This window comes from Phoca vitulina, unplaced genomic scaffold, assembly GCF_004348235.1.
Source record: "Phoca vitulina isolate PV1807 unplaced genomic scaffold, GSC_HSeal_1.0 scaffold35, whole genome shotgun sequence".
Taxonomy (NCBI): Eukaryota; Metazoa; Chordata; class Mammalia; order Carnivora; family Phocidae; genus Phoca; species Phoca vitulina.
This window is the reverse complement of record NW_022589738.1, coordinates 11,350,637-11,373,812: the sequence shown is the minus strand read 5'-3', so window position 1 is coordinate 11,373,812 and position 23,176 is coordinate 11,350,637. Positions and strand designations below refer to the sequence as shown.

Below are 23,176 nucleotides of genomic sequence, written 5' to 3'. Positions count from 1 at the left end.
CCTGGGGTCCTGGGATTGAGCGCCACATCGGGCTCCACGCTCAGTGGGGAGTCTGCTTGTCCTTCTCCCTCTCCCTCTGCTCCTCCCCCTGCTTGTTCCTTGTGTTCCGTTCCTCTGTTTCATTCTTTGTTCACCTGGCCAAGTCCTCCTTGTCCCTTAAAACTGCTTAGAGGTCATCTCCATGAAGCTTCCCTGAATCCTCTGAAAGGATAAATGCCTCTCTCTGGTTTTTCCATAGCCACAGAACATCTTTTTAACATGATACAATATTGTCTTGAAATTATTTGGTTGTCCCAATCTTCTCTGACAAAGTTTGAGAAGTTCGTGAAGGGGTAGAATGGTATCATTGTCTAAACACTTCCACATTTAATTACCATTTGGAATACAGTACTAAGTCAATAATGTGGACAGAACTGTATGTTGAATTTATCTGTATAAATAAAATTCATAGATGAGCAAGTCATATACCTCTGCTCCTCAGTGAAGAAGAAAGGCCATTATTGTATCTTAGTGACCCTGAGAAAGTACATATCACACAATACACCTGAGTGAAAAAGAATTATTATACTGGAGGAGAGAAATGTGTTAAATTTAGTTCATTGAAACAGAACACGTTAGGACAGTGAATCTTTGGGAAAAGACTGGAGAAACAGATAAGATAGCAAGGAGGTGTCTTTGGGCTTACAATCATTTGACCACAAGAATGAGGCAAGTCAAGAACCCAGCTGTGATCCAACCAAAGTATAACATCAGGAGTCTGGCTGAACTACCAAGTCTCTATAACTCCTAACATTACTGTCAGTATAAAAAGGAAAGTCACACGTCTATAAAGTAAACAGAAATCAGGGGTGGAGCAACTGGTGGTCTAACAAACTGCACCTTTGGAGGAGGGACGAGAGTGGTTTGGGAGGGATGCTGTAGCAGACAGCAGCGCCCCCACCCGTTTCCCCTCGGCCCTCATCTCTACCCGCAGAATCCTGTTTACTGGGAACACCCACAACCCTATGCCCGAAGACTTTTTTGCATCACCAGAGCATGGAGTGCCTGTGTGCAGACCAAGTCCCAAGTGCCAGAGAGTTGGTGCCCTAGAATTAGTCCTCAACCAGTGATTAACAGGGAGCTGGTGTATACATACCCCGGATTCCCAGTCTCATGACTGGATAATTCTGAGGTGTGTTGTACACTGTTTCCGACAGTTGTCCACTGAGGTTGAGCTCTGGTTGCCCACAGAGGTAACTGGCTTAATGACACCCCCTTTTTGGCTTCCTTTCCTTCCCTGGATCACTTCCCCACTCCCCTTGGGTTTCCAAGACCACATCCTAAATAAATCACCTGCTCTTGAATCCTTATTTCAGGGTCTGTTCTGGGGGAACCCAAATCAAGGTAGGTGTGTATGGTGGGCAAAGGATGAGTAAAAAGGGATGATGTGAGGTATAAATAGAAGTTTCTAGCTGAAGACATGTATGGCAACTCCAGACCTCATGTTACTCCCACTGATATGGTCACAGTCTAAGTAAACACTCTTGTGAATCTGATATGCTTGCCATATTCTCCAGTGTGATGACAGAAATGCTGCTAAGAAACAGCATCATCCTTCATCCATTTTTTACTGAACAGAGTGAATTTTAACTTCAAAGGTCCATTTTTCCTTTATTTTTTTAGGGAACATTGTTGATGTCCCCCCAGATCCGGTCAGATCACTCGTACCAGCTCTGCATGCCCATGTCCAGCTTCGGAGTGCTTTCCCGCTAATGACTTGCACCTATGGCCTTCAAAGATTTGCCCTTTAGCACAGGGGCCTACATATGCTTTGGAGTGGGTCTCCCCTGACACTCACGGTTAGTGTTGTCAAATAAAATACAGAACTCCCAGTTAAATTTGAATTTCAGATAAACAATGAATACTTTTTAGTATAAAAATATACTAATATTTATATAGTATATAAATGAAAATAATATTTCACGGGGGTCAACTTATTTATTTACTTATTTTTTAAAGATTTTATTTATTTATTTGACAGAGAGAGAGAGAGTGCGCACAAGCAGGCAGAGCGGCAGGCAGAAGGAGAGGGAGAAGCAGGCTCCCCGCTGAGCAGGGAGCCTGATGCAGGGCTCGGGGGCTCGATCCCAGGACCCTGGGATCATGACCTGAGCTGAAGGCAGACGCTGAACCGACTGAGCCACCCAGGCTCTCCGGATGTCAACTTTTCAAATTCAGATTTACCTGGGCATCCATCCTGTATCTTTATTCCCTAAATCTGGAAACCCTATCCAAAGGAATCCACAGTCAATGACTAATTGGTAGAGGAGGGCAATGGTCCAGCTCCTCAAAATGGAAAAACTCAGAGACACTCTTTATAATCCAGAATTCCTTGCAGGATCAAGCTGAGTTTTCACATTCAGGCCTCACCTGAGATAGCGCATTGCTTGGGTTCTTTCCCTTCTTTATTCTGCTTCCATTCCTCCTGTACTGGTTTCTCCTGGAATCATTTTAGTAATAAACCAGTCACTTAATGAATCCTTGTCTGAGGGTTTGTTTCTGGGTAAGCAGGACTTCAGGTAGATATCTCACAAATCAGACCACATTGACAACTCATCACCATGTAAAAGGGATTAGGTATCACTGCCCTGAAGGGCATTTTGTTATTAACTATAGCTTACGTGCATATTCCTTTAACAAAACGTCTCCTCTGCCTCATCTGTCAAGTCCCTAGCAACAAGGGAAGAGCCATTTGCCATGCTCTTCTGGGAGGCTGCTGGGCCTTGCCTAACCCATTCGTACTTTTCCCCTGCTTTCCAACTCCTAAAAAGAAAGTCAACCAGGCATCTGGTAAAACATCATTTCCACTCTGGTATGACAGGAGTTTTAAACAAGAATGCCCAAGGCCGGCTGCCCCAGAAAAAGAGCAATGAACCATGAAGAAATAGGCATTGTGGAGGAGAAAGGGGAATTCATTGCTAAGCTGGCTCAGGTACTAGACAAAAGAGACTGGGTTTTAGAATCTCTTTAGGGAAACTGGTGTTCCATATTCGAAAAGGAGTTACGGGAGAGAATGCAGTTTCGCTTGCAAAACCTGAGAAAAGAAAGCCTGCCAGTTTTACTGGCTTTGCGGAATTACTACAGCTTCAAGTAAACAAAAAGGAGCTAATGTCGGGGCGCCTGGGTGGCTCAGTCGTTAAGCGTCTGCCTTCGGCTCAGGTCATGATCCCGGGGTCCTGGGATCGAGCCCCGCATCGGGCTCCCTGCTCAGCGGGAAGCCTGCTTCTCCCTCTCCCACTCCCCCTGCGTGTGTTCCCTCTCTCGCTGTGTCTCTCTGTCAAATAAATAAATAAAATCTTTAAAAAAAAAAAAAAAAAAAAGGAGCTATTGTCTTTTGGTGATGAGAGTTGAGAAAAAGATGGGCTACTTCCTGCCCAACTTTCTAAGGAATAATTTTGGGATGCTGTAACTCATCTCACTGTGGCAGTCCATTAATGAGTCATCACTTTGATAAATGCACGTTCTAGGAAAAGAACATTTTGCTCTACTGATCTCCCAAACAGCTTTTTTTCCTCCTCTTTCTTAATGGGAAAACATTGTTCTTGGCATGCTTAAGCCAAAGCATCTCTGACTACTATATTCTGATCTAGAAACCATTTCAGGTACTTACGATTTAAAAGATCAAGGCTACTTTGCCTCCTTTCAGTTTACAACAAGAACAAGAAAATCCTGGGTCAATACACCAGTGTTTGGTGGAACAGGTCCATATGGCTTTATAACTTAATGATTATTTACACCCAGCAGTAGATAACACACGAGAAATAAACCCAGGCAGGTGGATTCTGGAAGAACAGCAAAAGCACTGTGATACTAGAGAGCATGCCCCTTATTCTTGTTGCGTGACCTGAAGACTAATTAATTTAAAATGGAATAACCTGTTGGTTGGGTCAGGCGATTTTTAAAAAATTTTTTACAAGAATTCTATCTTTCTCTTTTTATATATATTGCCCCTCTGAAGAGCTAGCTTGAAGTCTTTGCCAACATGGCTCATCCATGGAGTCCCCAAGAGGCTGGGCAAAGATAGCAACACTAAACTAGTTGCTTATCATCTCTAAATAATTTGGAGCACTGTCTGAGAGTCAGGAGTTCAACAACAACCAAAAACAAAAATGAGACTTTTATAGAAAGATTCTGTGGAACTTGGCATGTGGCTACCCCAAGGTCAGTCAAAGGAAACTATTTCAAGGACAAAAGCAACCAGGGTTTGAATTTTTTTTTTATCATAAAGGAAGTATATCTATATTCTTGAAAATTTGAAAAAATACTGAATATAGTGATGATCTTTCGATAGTGGATGATAAATGATTTATTTTCTACTTCCTTATTTTTTTTCTGTGTGGTTTTACATAAAGTGCAATACTTTGCAGCAATGCTATAGAGAAAAAAGCAGCAGGTATGGAGAGTCACCATGGGGAAAAAAATGAATAGTCAAAAAAGAGTCCTCTCTAGGGGGATTTGGTGTTCCATATTCTAAAATAAATTACAGAGAAGATTTCAATTCTGCTTGCATAACCTGAGGAGGCTTCACTCCTTGGCTTTGCAGAATTACTGCAGCTCCAAGAAAACAAAAGGGAGTCAACATTTGGACAAACCGGTGAAACATGAGGGTAGATCTTTTTTCTCCTCACGGCCTTTGATAATACATTCATCGCAAAAATAAGCCTTGACTTATGCCCCAACAGGATAAAGAAAATCCAGCCTGATATGAAATGACTATGCTCTTGGCTACCCTTTCTTTTTGCTTTTCTTGACAAGGTGATAACTCTGTGCATAGGCAATTCTCACTTGGCCCCACTGTGGACGAGTTAGACGAGGTGGAACTAGAAAGAAGTGGAATTTATGGAAATTCTCTGGGGCAATTCAAGTGATGAAATTATTAATAATTTTTTAAAAGCTGCAAGGATATATATATATATATATATATATACACACACACACACACACACACTCCGAGCTTTTTCAGAAGCTTAAGCAGAAAGAAGATCAAGAAATCAATGAGAAGAATTTATTTTCCCTGTACACCTCCATTCACACCGCAGCCCTAAGTCCCAAAACATCAAGTCTCATCCCTATAGGTTACACAGATGATTCTGATAGCTGTAATTCCAGAAGGGTAAGTGCTTTCCATTTCAATTAAAAAAATATCCTCCTGTCTTTTCATATTATGTTGGAAGTTCTCCAAGAGGTAATATTTTTTTTAATTTTTATTTTATTATGTTATGTTAATCACCATACATCACATCATTAGTTTTTGATGTAGTGTTCCATGATTCATTGTTTGCGTATAACACCCAGTGCTCCATCCAATGCGTGCCCTCTTTAATACCCATCAATATTTTACAGGTACCTAGAAGCACTGTTTGAATGGAAATACATCAACCTTCTTCTCAGGCTCTACCATTATCCAATCTGTATGTGCCTTACCTGTCCGAACCAGGGACTGACTTTAAACTCCGAAAGTTTTGGCTGTCTAAGTCCAAGCTGTAGCTCCGCCCACTTTCCGTTTTTGGAGTTATGATTTCTCCTCTGGTTGCTGATCTGAACTTGCTCAGAAGAAATCTGAAATTATATAAATAGGTCTATACTTAAATGGTAAAATAAGAGAAAAGACATTTTAAAATATCCTTTCAAGAATTCTTAAAAAAAAAAAAAAAGGAATACCGTTTCTAATATTCTCAACAGTAAATAATTCTTCAATAAAGCGGCCTTGGGGCTGAGAGGTTCTGGGGCGTTCCCAGTGCCTCTGCAGTATGCTGTCAGCCTTGACAGGCTGAGGGTAGAGGCCATTATCATATTCTCCCAAGGCCATACCACTTGTTGGTAGACCAGGCCTCTATCCCCGCTAGGGAAAGGACCATCAGCTTTGGAACTCCCCACTGTCACCTGAGAATGGAGAAACATCGCCTCGGTTGAGCCTGTATTCAGGGATGCTAAGAATAGGGAGCCTGAACTCCCCTTGCTCAGAGAGGGGAGCTAAAATGATCCTCTGGGACAAACTGAGGTGGCCACTGATTAGACTACAGCTCCATGAGAACAACAACTCTGCCCTGCTGGTTTCCTACCAGCTCCCCTGAGCCGAGAGTGATGCCTGGCACACAGGAGAACCCAGTCAATTCTTGCGGAATGAATGACTAAACCCAGGTGGTGGAAACCATCTTTCTATCTTTCATGACATTTCTCCCCGTGGGAGTGAAGTTTGAACAATGGAGTGTCTCATGTAGGATGAAATCCGACTCTGTTGCCATTTTACTAAATTATTTAGAACTTGAACAAAAATAGCTTTTCAGGAACTGAGATCTGAGTCACGATCCAGGCTACTGAGTGCCCAAAACATGGGGGTTTTCAAATATGCTTTAGTAAAGAACCAAAGCTATATTCTTGTTGTGACAGCATTGGGAGAAGGCAGTTCATTTACCTTATATTCTAGTTTTCTAGGGGGAAGAATGTATTCCAAAGGTACGGGGACAATCTTAATAGAAGCTGCCAAGACGTCTCTGTTTCAAAGATATATCAAGAGTGTCTTGTCAAAGTGTCAGAAGCTTCAAACTAACTGGAAAATTACATTTTTTGGTGAGAACAGCACTTAATATAATTTCAATCTGTGCTGCTCTCAGAACCCCCTTGCACATGACCCCACATCCATTCTTCTACTTAAGCTGTTTCTTCCGTGTGGAATCACTCTTTCCCACCTTTTGCTATCCTGGACCCCCGCGCATCTTTCAAGGTCCCCATCTAGTCACACTTACAATTTGATGTCTTTCCCAATGGCCTCTGTGACTTCCCAACACTGATTATCTGAGCCCCTTATGTAAGATTTACTTATTTATTGCCTTATGATCTCTCTTATAGTGAATTAGCACCTCATCTTCATTTAGAAAGGCTTTCGGGTAGCTCATATTGTCATCTTACACTTTCCCGAACTTCTTCTATACATATTAACTTTCCAGGCGTGAACCTTTTCTACCCAACTAGCTGTTATAGTCGTTGATCCATCAGATCTCAGTTTTGAGTTCCCGCAGGCTGCAGTCCAGTGCTGTGACTGTTTTTAATTCAGAGTGTATACAATTCATTGTGCTGGTGGGTTACTTCTTGTCTCCTGGCTCCAAGGTCATCATTCTGTGACCTACGCAGTGAAGCCTGGGCTGGGGTCTGCAAATTACAGCTCCTACAAGCACTTGTGGGCTCTGAGTGGCTTGCTCAATCAAGCCACTGATTATTTTCGATGAGCCAGGCACCATGCCGGAGGCTGTAGCACGAAAAGAAAGAAAGAAAAAACAAAGCCACAAGTCCAGCACTAAGGGAGCTCATAGTTAAGTGTGTGCTGGGGCTGGGGAGCGGGGGTGTGGCGTCAGACTACAAAGTAATGAGTGATACACAGGCACACGGCCCCTTGTGGGAGCTCTGAAGGGCGACAAATGGATTCAACCTGGGAGGAAGGACCGACACGTGGGTTGTATGGTCAGTCACTCCAGGCTCTCTCTCACATCCATCTCTGCTAATTAATGAAGACACAGTCATGAGTGTCTGAGTTACAGAATATTTAGGCTTCACTCCCACTCACAGTTCACGATTCTAAGAACAAAAACAAAAACCAAACCAAATCAGACTTTCTCTAGAGCCAGAGAAAGGCTCAGTACTAGCACTCTCACACTGCTTCCTGCTGAGAGAACAAAGCAATGCTACCTAGAAAGAATCATGCAGTGACTTGGTGGATATTAGAATCCTCACTACCTAAGCCACAAAACAGACCAACAGTTGCCTGAGAAATCAAGAGCTGAAAAATGCAGAGCTGGGAAGCAGAAGTTGGCCTTTTGGTCCTTTCCACCTATGCTCTGGGGGCCTCTTTCCTCCCTTGAGGAAGCCCCAATGCCCCCAGGTTCCTAGTGCTTCCCTGAATCTTGCTTCCCTCTGCGCCTCACATTCTGATTCTTTGTAGTTGAGACGAGTCTTTTCTTAATTAAGTTACTGAGGTAACCAAGCGTGATTTCTTCCTTAAGGAAGCTCACATTTTAAACAGGGGACATTAAGTTTTAAGCCCAATTAATAAATCTTTCATTTGGATATTCCCTATATCAGCACTCAGGTTGAGGGAGGGTGGTGACATTCTACAACCAAGCCAGTTGTCACATCTTTATAGACAAGACTGGCCCTGACATGAAAGCTTCTACCTCGAAGCAATGAGAGCCATTCAGTGCGAGACCAGATATGTCAAATGAAATAAAAACTTTTACAGGTTCAGGTCCAAGGGGACCTTTAATTACTTAAGACCAAAAGTAAGTAAAACTGCATTTCCTGAGGGAAATGATAGGAGAATGTTGCCTTGGTCAGTTATGTTGACCTTCTCTGGGTCACTGAAGTGACATCCAACTTGAAAAACTATGGAGTCTTCATTTCAGAGGTTTCCGGAATAAAGATCAACTATTCCCTTGGAAAAGGTGTGTCTTACCCCTTTCTTCTGGGTCCGTCACGACCGGCCTTTTGCCCAGCAGAAGGTGAAGTGTCTGTCTTTTCTGGGTCCCGGCGGGGTTGCTCTTGACTTTGTATTTCTCCAGTTCCTCATTAAAAACAATCAGAAGACAAAGTTCCGTACAAAATGGCCAGAAATGAGAGCAATTTTCTATTCTTCATTCACTTTCCTACGTTAGCACGGGACAAAGAAGTCTATAATAATTGGCAATGACATTCCCATCCCGACTCCTAGTCACACAGTTATTTCTAATCTGCTGAGTGTTCCAGAGTTAAAGGAAGACGAAGATCAGGACTCACCGGTGGGAGGTTTGCTGAGATAAGCTTTTTAGGGATGACTGTGATGGAGGAAGGATACATCATCCCTCTACAGATATTTTTAGGGCGGAGGAGCCTGGGTTCATGAGAACTCGAAATCCCTAGAGACGGGATTCTAATAATACCCAAATTCTGAGTGCATAAACCAGATTCCCTGTGACGGTGAGCCACTGTGTCTATACCTCATGACTTGAGGGAATCTACATTCCAAAAGGTGCTGAGGTTTGAGTGGGGAAAGCAGCCAGAACTAACTGCTTCATTCTAACTCTACTCCATTCTGTCCCCCTATGGCATCAGACCCGATCTTACCCATGTGGGAAAGCCCTTCCTTGCTAGGGCCACACCCAAAAGTGACACTGGAATCAGTCCCAAGCCTCCCAGCTCCACCTTCCGGACTTAAAAACAAGGGCATTTGTCTCTGGATATGAAAGATGAGGCACCCTAGGAACAGGCGAGAAGATGCTTGCCCCGCCTTTACTACGCTCTACGTGAGAAACAGGCTCCTAAACACAAGTTTCACTCGATATTTAACCAATTAAACTGTCGTTTGAATGCACCAAATAGCAGGCTCAAGGGGGGGTGTTACTTGCTTTGGGTGACAGTATTGAGTGAAAAGGTCCTGAGCGATTCAGGCTATTTAGCACTCCGGCTCCTGCCCACTAAATGCTGTTCAGGCATTGCAATCTGGTTGTTGTGTTTCTAAATGCTCCCCTGGCTTGAGGGAGGAGGGCATGGGACACAGTATCATCGCTTGGTTGAAAACCACTGGGTTAGTAAAAGGAACATTTAAAAGCAATTTTATTGAAATACATTCGTGTTGAAAAATCAAGGATTGCTTTCACAATGTGAATCATTTAATTCATCTGTTTTATGTTACTTTCTTAAATGTCTAGTAAAATACTGGAAATGCATTCAGGGAAAGAACTATCTGTGATGAAGATAAATGCCTCCTTTGAAAATCTTAGTGTGTCAGATATATGGAAAATCACTGTGGATTTTATTTTCTACTGACTTCCTCTTCCCTTGTATGAATTGCTGACTTAGATTTCATTCTACTGAGTTTTGAAATGACCTAAGGGATTCAGGAAATTCAACTATGTTCATTTGCAACATATATAGGGAAATTATGGAGCCCACCAAAATGAAGAGTAAGACAGTTTTGAAACCAAATAATTGCTTTAATTACCTGGACTTCTTCTTAAGATGGACTGTCGGACTACATCAGTGCCCAGAACATTGACTTGCTTGAAACGCTTTGCCTTTTCTTCAAAAAACCACTCACCAGTTACGATCCTTAGCTGTCTGCTCAAGGGAAAAGAGGAGAGCATTGAAATTCAGTTATTTGGCCAAATAATTAACTCTCAAAAATCCCTAGTTGAGTAAAAAATAGCCAATCATTTATAGAGTCTATCTCAATGTCTCCAGTATTTTATGATGATTATAATGGTTACCTATTACTTGAATATATACTATATACCAGTTACTTGCTAATTGCTCTTCATACTTCATATATTTTTATCCACATAACAACCCTGTGTAAACATTATTATGCTCATTTTATAGATGAGGAAATTGGCACTTAGAGCAATAGAACGGCATGTCTCATATCACGTAGCTGGTAAGTGATAGAGCCAGGATCCCATCCCAAGCAGTCTGGTCTAGGGCTCAAGTTCTTAACCACTGCATTAGTGCGCAACTACTCTTCAGTGGAAACAATGGGGAAAGAATGAAGGTTTTGAATTACAAAAGGGCCAAAATTAGACTCTGTTTTAGAGTGATACCTTGATGTAATATGACGACCAGCTTAGAGTAAAGAGCAAATGGAACAAAGAGACAGGTTTGGCCATGGCAATAGTCCAGAAGAGAGATGACAAGACCCATGCTGGGGAAATGAAGAGATAAATTAAAAATATAGGAAGTAGAGATAAATTAAAAATATAGAAATTAGAAGGGCTTGCCTGGATTTCATAATCAACTGAATGCTGAAGGTGGAAAAGAAGGATCTTTGAACAACCATGCCCATTTTTAAACACCCTGCTTGCAATGACTACACAAACCCTTTATCCCAGTTGCACAGGCCTATTTCTCATTCTCTGAACATGGCTTATAGAAGTGTTGGTACAGTGGTGTTCAACTACCACTGTCTACAGAGGATTGTAATGGAAAAGAGGTTGAAAGGTAGGATTGGGTCATAAAATGGAAATCTTTGAATGTCATGTTAAGGAGCTGGAATGAACTCTCAGTTTTTCTAAAGCTCAGGCTGGACGATATAATGTCTGGAGCATTATATGGACAAAGGAGAAACCAGAGGCAGGCCAATTAGGAAGTTATTGCAATAGATAGAATAGGAAATGATGAAGATGTATATCAGGGATGGGGGCAAGGGGTGAAAAGAAACATAGATTCTTGGGCCACTGCAAAACAGCAAGATTGGTGACAAGTCAGATGTGGTGGCTGAAGAAAAGCAGCTGAGAATCAACTAGAGATTTCTAGCCCTAAGAATCATATACATGTGATTCAGCAACTAAGTGGACTTAGAAATTAATAACTGGATCCTAAATTTAAAAAAACCACCCCAGAAAAATATGTCAATATGTTCCCCACCAGCACTTACTCTGAAATGCTACCTCTAAATATAAAAGACAAAAAATTAAATTATATATGAAACACAGTTCCACAAGTGGGGAAAAAAAGTGAAAATGTTACCCTTGGAGCAAATTATTCACTGAAAGGAAAGCCTATAGCATGTATATCTCAGATTTACTCCCAAGTGGCTGGATCATCTGTTGAGAAGCAAGGGCTACTGGATTAGCTACAAACTACATCCAAGTACTTATGGAATATATCAAATCTAAGATCTAATGTACCAAAACAAAATGCTTGAATGGGTTAAATTATTTCTGGATACATCTCAAGTGCTCCACAGACATGTATCATTACTTATGTTGGAAATAGAGGTGGTAATTGTGCTATTCTGAATTCTAAAAGATGTCGCTTCAAAGTTCCTGTCCCTTCATTATTCCACCACATGCTTGGTACTGCTGATTGCACTTTGCTAATGGAATTAAAGTTACTAATAAGCTGACCTTAAAATAGAGAGGTTGTCCTAGGTGATCTAGGTGGACCCAAAGTAATCACGGAGACCTTAAAATCAGGAAGAAGAGGAGGAAGTCAGATCTGTGATGCTTCAATGCTACAGAACGGGAAGTCAGATTCCAAATGTGAGAAAGATCTGACACACTAAGAAGGCTCTGAGATATAGCCATCAATAGGCAAGGACCAGAGAGAAAGGATTCTTGGAGCTAAGGCTGGCTCTTAGCTAACAGCAAACAAGGATTCAGAAGCCTCATTCCTACAGCCATAAGGAATCAGATTCTGTCTACCAAAGTGAGCCTGGAAGCCAAATCTTTGCAAAGCCTTCCAACGGGAGTGCAGCCAGCCAACACCTTGATTTCAGCCTTGTGAACCTTGACTAGGGAAACAGACCCCGCCAACCCAGGTTTCTGAGCTACAGAACTGGGCGATAATATATTTGCACTGTTTGAAGCTGCTAAATTTGTTATGATGGCAAGAGAAAAGGAAAACAATACTCAAACATAGACATATATTTAATATTCAACATATCAAGGATATGATGTGCACAGGTTGTGAGAAAATAAATACAGAAAATTCAGGAGACCAATAGGGCAGAGGTTGGCAAACAATGGTGTGTGGGCAAAATTCACCCCACTACATGTTTTGTATGGTCTGGGAGCTAGGAGTGGTTTTTACATTTTTTAGTGGTTGGGGAAAAAAATCAAAAGAGCAATATTTCATGACATATGAAAATTATATGACTTCTATTCAAAATTCAGCATCTGTAAGTAAAGTTTTATTGAAATATAGCCATGCTCATGTGTTTATGTATTATCTCTGGCTGTTCTTCTACTATAAATGCAGAGTCGAGTATTTTTAGCAGAGACCACATGGCCTTCAAAGTCTACAATATTTACTCTCTGGAATTTTAGTTTTTAAGAGTTTGCCAATGTCTGCAACAGGACAGGGTTTACACAAAAAGAAAAAACAAGGGAAATAATATAGATCAGAGATTAAAAATGACCCAAGAGTGGCCTACCAAAATCTCACTTCTGGTTTTTTTTTAATCTTTCTGGGATATGGGGTGAGCTGGATAGCACACCAACAGCAGTTTCATATGTGACAGGGGAAGTGGGCCACCACCTGTCTACATGCCCCAGGAAATGGTCCTCCATATCATCTTTACCATATATGCCTAGAGCTGCTGCCAACACCTAACACAAATAAGATCTTCCCAGAATTGTTAGTCATTACCTCTTGCTATCCTTGTAGAAACAATTACGATAATCCTTGTATTTGCTCAACTCAGATGTGCACCTGAGTCATTTGTCATTTCAGAGCTCTGAACAACATCAGGACAATCTCTTGGGATCGTGCCTTTGCCACATTCTCTGATCCTTGAGGTAGTTGCGAGTCTTGTTGGAAGAATGGGGAGCCAATACCTAGTGAGTGTATACCGTGTACCAAGGAATGTGCTAGGCGCTTAATGCAGGTCTCTAATCCTCACTCTAAGTCATGAAGTAGTTATTATTATTGTCTCTTTCAGATGAGGAAACCAAAGCTCACAAGGGTTTAATAACTTGCCAAAGGTATAAAGGTATTATGACAGAAACAGGATTTATACTGAAAGCTCATACTCTTTACATTTGGCTAAACTGCCAGAAAAGAACCCATAGTTGCCAGCTATAACAAGGCTTTAATTCATATGATGGGCTATGATTATGCACATGTGTGCACGCACACATCCACACATGGACCCTAGGGGTAGAGTGACAGGAATAAAGGGTGGTGAAAGAGTAAAGAAAATAAACATGATACCCACCATACAATTTATATCCCTCTCTGTCACATCAACCTAATATTTGAAAAATACAAGGCTTGGAATATATTTGGTGTTTCCTCTAGATCATATGCTGAAGAATGAGTTTGACCGAAACTAAGTGAGTTACACTCATTATTTGTCATTAATGATTATTTAGTATTCAGAGTTTTCTAGGCCCTAATTTTTTTTTTAAGGTCAAACTCCTGGGACTTCAAACTTTCACTTGGAAGCTTATTTAAATGTAAAATCAAGTTCTCCTTAGATTTATAGAGGGAAAATATGTAATCTTACCCTAAAAAAAAAAAAAAAGAAAATGACTAAAACATTCATTTCCTGACTATGAAGACTCCAGTAGCTCACAGAAGACTATGAGCTACTGCAGAAATCTGAGATAAGACATGTTTATTAGATATGCTGAGATACGACAGAAGTTTCCTTCCTATTGTTCATAAGGAAACTAATTAGAATTACTTATAAATTTACTCATTACCTAACAAATATTTATTGCATTCCTACTACGTATTAGGTCTTCTGCTAAGGCTAGGAGTAAAGATGTAAGTAAGACGAACAAGGACTCTGGCCTTATACAGATGATAGTCTATACTCTTTTCTTCTTTTCCAAACACAAAAACTGAAACAGAAATCCCTAGACACATTATGGTAAAATGGCAGAACACTCCAGAAAAAGAGAACATCTTACAAATAGGTAGGGAGGAAAAATTCCCCCAAATTACATACAAAGAAATGACAATTAGAAAGATAGTTGACTTTCAATAGTAGTAATGAAATCCGGAATCCATCCAGTCAATGATATCTTCAAAGTACCGAGAGGAAATAACTACCAACCTAAAATTGTATATACAGAAAACCACTGCTCAGGAATGAAGATGAAATAAAAAAATTTTCAGCAAATTAAAAACTGAAATGATCTATTGTCAACAGAGTTTCACTAAAGGAAGGTCTAAAGATTGTACTTCAAGAAAAGGTAAAAGAGATCTCAGATATAAAAAGAAATGGTGATTAATGAAATTAGTAAAACATGTGGATAAATCTAAACACTGATATATACACAAAAATTATAATATCTAATTGTTGAATTAAAAAATAAGTCCAAGCAAGAACTAAAAAAACAAAAGCAAACAAAAAGATATGTCTAAAACAAAACAAAAAGTATATATAAGCCAGCAAGAAGATATTCGAAGTTTAAGAATATCAAGTTCCTTTGAATAATAAGAAGAAAAATAAAATTATTGATTCATAAAATTAAAATGAATGTTGTAATTTCTAGAGTAACCACCGAAAATAAAAAATCATAAATAATATCTGCACTACTAGAAAAAATAAAATGGAATGAGAAAATATACTTCAATCTGTAGAAAGGATGAATAAAAGCAAATAAAATCTATAGATAATACATAAAAGCAAATATTACAGTGATCACAAAAAAAACCAAGTGTACATATTACACTAATTACTATGAATATAAGTAGCCTTAACTATTGTTTAAGAAAAAATATTGTCAGATTAAACTTTAAAAATTATATATGGCATACATGGATAGCATGTATATGTATACACATGTATTATGTATGTAGCATACATGTATAGCAAATATTTAAATACAAATAATTTAAAATAGCATATATGCTTTATAGAAGCATATGGACACAGAAATGTTCAGTCAAGGGTAGAATAAGATATACCATGTAAATATTAACAAAAAAACCTTGATGTAGTTGGTATTAATGGCAGACAAAATAGACATAAAGACAAAAGCATTTCTAGCAGTGAAGAGGGTCATTAAAAAAACCTTCAAACTGGTAAAGACTAACAGTCTAACAGAAAATTGGGCAATGGAATAAATAGTCATATCACAAAAAAGGAACCCCAAAAGGCCAATAAACCTATGAAAAGATGGTCAACCCTCTTAGTCATCAGAACATTTCAAATTAAAATCATAGTAAGATATCCACTTACCTCTCTCAGTTTGGCAAAAATTTAAAATTTTTATGAATCCAAGTATTGGTAAGATTGTGAAGTAAAAAACAAAACAAAGCTTTTATATAATGCTGGTAGAGTTTAAACTGCTACAACTGCTATGAAAAACAATTTAACATTATCTTGCAAAGCTGAAAATGCTCATATCATTTGTCCTGCAAGTTCATTCCTAGGTGCACTCCTTGGAGAAGTCTTCTCAAACATTTTTGGCATAGGTCACAGTAAAAAATATGTTTTATATCACTGTCCAGAAAATAAATACAAACATACACACATACATACACATATACAAACACATTTACTACTGTATTTACACACACACATATAACTACATGTACACTGACATTTTTTATCCTATTTTGTTTTCAGTGCTGGTCACAACCACTATGGGTCATGACCCATAGTTTTAAAAACCCCACCTTAGGGAAACTCTTGTGTTTGTCAGGCCATATGTACAAGAATGTCATAGCAAGAACAAACAAAACCCAAACCCAGCAAAAGGAAGGAAATAATAAAGATTAGAGCAGAAATAAATGATACAGAAACTAAAACCAATAGGACAACATATCAGTGAAACCAGGATCTAGTTCTTTGAAAAGATCAACAAAACTGAAGAACAACAAAACTGATAAATCTCTAAGAAGATTCATTTAAAAAGAGAGAGAGAGAGGACTCAAATTAACAAAATTACTAATGAAAGAGGAGAAATAACAACTACCACCACAGAAATACAAACAATTGTAACCGAATATTATGAAAACTTATATGCCAGCAAACTGAACAACCTAGAAGAAATGGATAAACTTCTAGAAACATGTAACTTACCAAAACTGAAGCAGGAAGAAATATAAAATTTGAACAGAACAATCACCAGCAATATAATAGAATCAGTACTCAAAAAAAAAAAAAAAAAACCCACAACTCCCACCAAACAAAAGTCCAGGACCAGACGGCTTCACAGCCAAATTCTACCAAACATTTAAAGAAGAGTTAATATCCATTCTTCTCAAAGTATTCCAAAAAAACACAAAAGGAAGGAAAACTTCTAAATTCATTTTATGAGGCCAGTATCACCCTGATACCAAAACCAGATAAAGACACCACACACACAAAAAGAGAACTATAGGCCAATAACTCTCATGAATATAAATGTAAAAATCCTCAATAAAGTATTAGCAAACCAAATCCAACAATACATTAAAAAAAATCATACACCACAATTAGGTGGGATTTAGTCCTGGGATTCAAGGGTGGTTCAATATTCACAAAACAATCAATGTGATACACTACTTCAATAAGATAAAGGATGAAAAACCATGTGATCATTTCAAAAGATGCAGAAAAAGCACTTGGCAAAGTACAATATCCATTCATGATAAAAACCCTCCGCAAAGTAGGTCTAGAGGGAACATATCTCACTATAATAAAGGCCATATATGCAAAACCCACAGCCAACATCATACTCAGTGGGGAAAAACTGAGGGCTTCCCTGCTAAGGTCAGGAAGAAGACAAGGATGTCCGCTCTTACCATTTTCATTCAGTATAGGACTGCAAGTCCTAGCCACAGCAATTAGACAACAGAAAGAAAGAAAAGGCATCCAAATTGGTAAGGAAGAAGTAAAACTCACTATTTGCAGATGATACTATATATAGAAAACCATAAAGACTCCACCAAAAACCTTCTAGAACTGATAAATGAATTCAGTAAAGCCACAGGATACAAAATCAATGTACAGAAATCTATTGCATTCCCATACACTAATAATGAAGCAGGAAAAAGTGAAATTGATGTAACAATCCCATTTACAATTGGACAAATAACAATAAAATATCTCAGAATAAACTTAACCAAAAAGGTGAAAGACCTGTATTCTGAAAACTATGAAACACTCGTGAAAAAAATTCAAGATGATGCAAAGAAATGGAAAGACATTCCATCTCATGGGTTGGAAGAACAAATACTGTTAAAATGTCTATACTACCCAAAGCAATCTACAGATTTAATGCAATTTCTATTAAAACACCAACAGCATTTTTCACAAAACTAGAACAAACAATCCTAAAATTTGTATGGAGCCACAAGACCTCAAATAGCCAAAGCAATCTTGAAAAAGGAAAACAAAATTGGAGGTATCGCAATTCCAGATTTCAAGTTATATTACACAGTGGTAGTAATTAAAACGGTATAGTACTGGCATAAAAAATTGACATATAGATCAATGAAATAGAACAGAAAACCCAGAAATAAACCCACAATTATATAGTCAATTAATCTTCAACAAAGAGAGAATGAATATACAATGGGAAAAAGTCTCTTTTTTTTTTAAAGATTTATTTGAGAGAGAGCAGGGGAGGGGCAGAGGGAGGGGGAGAGAGAGAATCCAATCAGACTCCCTGCTGAGCACAGAGCTGGATGCTGGGCTCTAGCCCATGACCCTGAGATCATGATCTGAGCCAAAATCAAGAGTTGGATGCTTAACCAACTGAGCCACTCAGGTGCCCCAAAAGACAGTCTCTTCAACAAATAGTGATGGGAAAACCAGACAGCCACTTGTAAAAGAATGAAACTGGACCATTTTCTTGCACCATACACAAAAATAAGCTCAAAATGGACGAAAGACCTAAATGTGAGACCTGAAACCAGAAAAATCCTTGAAAAGAGCACAGGCAGTAATATCTAGGACATCGGCCACGGCAACATTTTTCTAGATATGCCTCCGGAGGCAAGGGAAATAAAAGCAAAAATAAAGTATTGGGACTACATCAAAATAAAAAGCTTCTGCACATTGAGAGAAACAATTAACAAAACTAAAAGGCAACCTAATGAATGGGAGAAGATATTTGCAAATGACATAGCTAATAAAGGATTAGTATCCAAAATATATAAAGAACTGATACAACTCAACACCCAAAAAGCAAATAATTCAATTAAAAAATGGGCAGAAGACATGAACAGACATTTTTCCAAAAAGACATACAGATGGCCAACAAACATAAAAAGATGCTCAATATCACTCATCATCAGGGAAACGCAAATCAAAACTATAATGAGATATCACCTCACTCACACCTGTCAGAATAGCTAAAATCAAAACACAAGAAACAACAGGTGTTGGCAAGGATGTGGAGAAAAGGGAACACTCTTGTACTCTTGGTGGGAATGCAAATTGCTGCAGCCACTGTGGAAAACAGTACAGAGCTTTCTCAAAAAAATTAAAACAGAACTACCCTATGATCCATAAATCACACTACGGGGCATTTATCCCCAAAATACAAAAACATTAATTCAAAGGCATACACGCACTCCTAAGTTTATTGCAGCTTTACAAAAGCCAAACGATGGAAGCAACCCAAGTGTCCAATGACAGATGAATGGATAAAGAAGATGTGGTGTGTGGGTGTGTGCACACATATGCACATGGAATGTTAGTCAGAAATAGTGAAATCTGTCCATTTGTAACAACATAAGTAGAGTTAGAGAGTATAATGCTAAGAGAAATAAGTCAGAGAAAGACAAATACCATATAAGCTCACTCATATGTGGAACTTAGGAAACAATAAACAAAGGGAAAGAGAGAGAGGGACAAACCAAGAAATACTGTTAACTAAAGAGAACAAACTGATGGATACCAGAAGGGAGGTGAGTGGGGTGATGGGCGATATAAGGGATGGGGATTAAACAGTACATTGAATCATGATGAAAATAAAATAAGATGGAAAAAAAAGAATATCCTAGCAGCAGTTTTATAACATTATAAACTGAAACAGTATAAATGCCCATCAGCAAGAAAATAGACACATTATATGATGATACAATAGTGAAGATAAAGATGCATGTAACGGTATTCACATAAACATGGATAGATTTCACAAAAAATGCTGAGCTAAAAATGTCATAAAGAATACATACAGTATGATTTCCATTTCTGTAGCACTCAAAAATGAAAAAATTATAAAATATATTACTTAGGGACACATCCAAGTGCAGCAAAGCCATAAAGTAAAGGGAATGAAAAATACAAAACAAGAACGGTCTCATTCTTAAATTGGATGATGAATACACAGACACTCCTTTTATTATTGTTTAAACTGTACATAGACATTACAGAGTGTCTTGCTACATATGATACTTTCACCTTAAAAAAAACCCCTCTAGTCTATGTAGGTATTTAGATACTATTCCACAGTCAACAAAGCATTCTAAACACTGGGGAGGGCTCTTGTATGTAATTAATAGGTGACTGAAAAATAGCATGTCAAGGCACTCAAAATAGCTTCTTACCACTCCAAAATTCTCTGGGTCAATGTGGAATCACTCTGAATGTGAATCTTTCCCTTGTAGCTAGATTATGGAAATTTGATAAAGTAGGGGTGATTTTGAAATCACTATGTGGCAACTGTCAATGCCCATCAAACCAAAGATCACCAGGAACCCACTTATGGTTGAACAAGTTGAGATATTTTTCATTACAATGAAGGAAAACACACATCATGAACCATGGGGCATCTCGGTAAGAGAGCATTTGGGTTTATGTTAGGTAATTTTGGAGAGAGTTCCAGGTAGCAGGGATTTGGTCTAGATTAGGTGATGTCAGGAAGTGGGGACAATGCTATGACCGGTGTCTTAAAAAGTTTTATGTAGAAGGAGGGCAAATGAGAACAAGGCTGAAGCTGCAATTGGTAAGGAAGCAGCAGGCTATTCACATCAGCCAGGAAAGGGGGATGTTTCAGACTTTGTGACTTGAACAGTCACCTTGCTTTTGTCTACTCTCAGACAAGACTATGTATTGTTCTTCGTTTCACTTCCTCATGGTTTCAGTGTAATTCTGTGGGATGCCGATGCTCTCAGATTATGTCCAACAGATGAACACCATGGCCTCCCTGTGAGTGTCAGCTCATCCTGTAACAGAATCAAAGCCTGCACATAAACATCAGACCCGTTTCCAGGTGTCAGGGGCTGAATTTCTCTTTCTCATAACAAAGGACTATACATTCCCTTTTGCGCTCTCTCTATGTATCTTCCAACTGTTGGTACTGTCTTCTTTCAAGTTTACTGGCAGAGGCTCATATTTTATCTATTTCGGTTATATTTCATCTACTTCAGTAATTATTTCCAATTCATCAAAAACAAAAACATCAGTTTCCTCCTTCCTTAAAAAGACAAAGACTCTCACAAGGATACACAACAGCATGAAATGTCACAACATGGCATAAATAGAAGCTCAGGTCATCAATACCATAGAAGTAATTCATTTTTTGGTTCCGTTGTGCTGTCTTTCTGAGTTCAACTGGAGTGCTGATTAGGAAAAATGATCATTACGACTGTCTTTGTGTTGGATGGCAACTGCCTCAGCTAGTATAATTATGTGGAATTTTGTAGTACTCATTAAGAGAGCAAAATGAACTAAGTGGCTGTGTCAGGGTCCCTTTCATTGTTTCTGGAGTTAAATCTAAAACTAGACCTATAGCAACCAACTTGTTAAAATGAGAAGTGATTATAGCAAATGTCAAGGGCTGCTCAGCCCATTGTAACAGACTCCCTTCATCAGTCCTTGCTACAAATCGTTCCAGTGGTCCAGCAATAAAATCTCTTTATTTTGATCTAATCCAAGGTAAGTGACAATAAAGGTTGTGCTTCCAACTGATTAGAGAATGAGTCACTTTCTGACTCATCTCATCTCTTAGAGGTCAGAGTGAGAATTTCAGTTTCATGGTCTATTAAGCATAGAGACAGCCCAGTGGCATTGCAGCATTCCCTCACAACAAACAAAGGGTGTTCACTGCCAATAAAGTATCATTCATGCTTCCTTTTTGAAAACCACTCCATAAACAGCAAACGAGATACTTCTTCTAATACTGACAGTTTAAGTCTCAGAGATCACACAGACTAGTAGCAGGGATAGTGGAGAAGTAATGGTCTATTTTCAGCCATAAAAATAAGGAGGGACTTTGATAAGTCATATTAGACCCTCATCGTGTAAATTTCCAGTTGTCACAGAAGGATATAAGTTGTTGTCACAGAAGCATAAGAATTAACTGAAAGCTCTGTTTCTGCCTCCAGACATTTAAATGCATAAAAACAGAATTTACGCTACTGAGGAGACAATACTGTAATAAACTTATCTTCCTCCTTAGACTGTGAAACTGTTGAGGGTAGTCCATGTTTTATTCATCTTTGTATCTGTATTTCCTAGTATACCAACAGGTTATCAATAAATATTATAAAAGGGATGGATGGATGGGTTGATGCATGGATGGATCAATTGGTTAGGTGGATGGTTGGGTTTATTAAGTTACTGTTTCATCAATAAAAGTAGTGCAAGTGATTCAGAAGTTCTGTATTGATGCATTAACATCTACTAAGGAAGACACAGAACTTTGTTATTATTTAGTCTTACACCTTTCTGACAACAACTGGTATTATATCTTTCTGTGACAGCTGAAAATTTACTGTGTTCCAAGGGCATATGTACTTGGCATAGCTCATGGATTTTTTTGTATTTTTTTAATCCCATGCTGCTGACAGAAGAAAACCACATTTGTTCCATAACTTGCTTAAGCCTGAAATGCTTTAAGTGGAAACCTGCCATCTACTCACTCACTCACTCACTCACTCACTCATGTATCATCCATCATTCCTTATTCATCCATCATTAACAGTCACTGAGTACCCACTATAGGCATTCTTTTAGGCACTAGAACTACATCAGTGAACATTATTGATAAAAACCCTTGCCCTCATTGTTATAAAGCTTATATTCTAGTGGAGGAAGAAAGATAATAAACAGGACTAATAAGTAAAATACATAGCATATACATATTAAGGTAAAAAACACAGGAAGGGGTATATTAGTTTGGGCAGAGTAGCTTCCATAACAAACAACCTCCAAATTCCATTGACTTAACACATTTAAAGTTTATCTCTTACTAATATAACCTAATGTTGATCTGACAAGATTTAGGGGAAAGTTTATGTCAATCAGACCTGCAATTACCATCTATACTGACTAGCAGACCAACTGATGGCAAAACTTTCAATTAGCAATATGTGAATACACCAGACCCTTGGGTCTTATATTGAAAAGTATGCTTCAGTGATTACAAGTGGCATTTAGAGGTTAAAAACAAAATTCCTCAAAAACTAATGATGTAATGTATGGTGATTAACATAATAATAAAAAAATTCCTCTTCCCATATAGAAGCTTGAGGCAACTCCTGATTGACTGAAGGGCTCATGAGTCACAGTCCCTACTTACTACTGACTGAGAAAATGAAGGTCCAGGGTTAGAGAAGAGGGTGAACAGTAATGGAATAAGAAATAGAAATGATTTACACAATTCACAGCGCTCACCATAGCTGCTGAATCACAGACCTGTACCTCTGAAACAAATAATACATTATATGTTTAAAAGAAGAAGAAGAAGAAGAAGAAGAAGAAGAAGAAGAAGAAGAAGAA

The 23,176-nt window shown here is 38.7% G+C and overlaps 1 protein-coding gene across 3 annotated transcripts in view; it reads right to left on the bottom strand.

The window, feature by feature from the left end:
* SYTL5 (synaptotagmin like 5) overlaps positions 1-23,176 on the bottom strand; it is a 243,601-nt gene that overhangs the window by 53,450 nt on the left and 166,975 nt on the right. For all 3 annotated transcript variants that reach the window (XM_032426709.1, XM_032426711.1, XM_032426710.1), the window contains 3 exons: positions 10,010-10,125; positions 8,486-8,594; positions 5,464-5,598 (listed from right to left, as the gene is read on the bottom strand). In XM_032426709.1, the coding sequence (XP_032282600.1) occupies positions 5,464-5,598; positions 8,486-8,594; positions 10,010-10,125 (360 nt within the window). The remainder of the gene's footprint in view (positions 1-5,463; positions 5,599-8,485; positions 8,595-10,009; positions 10,126-23,176) is intronic.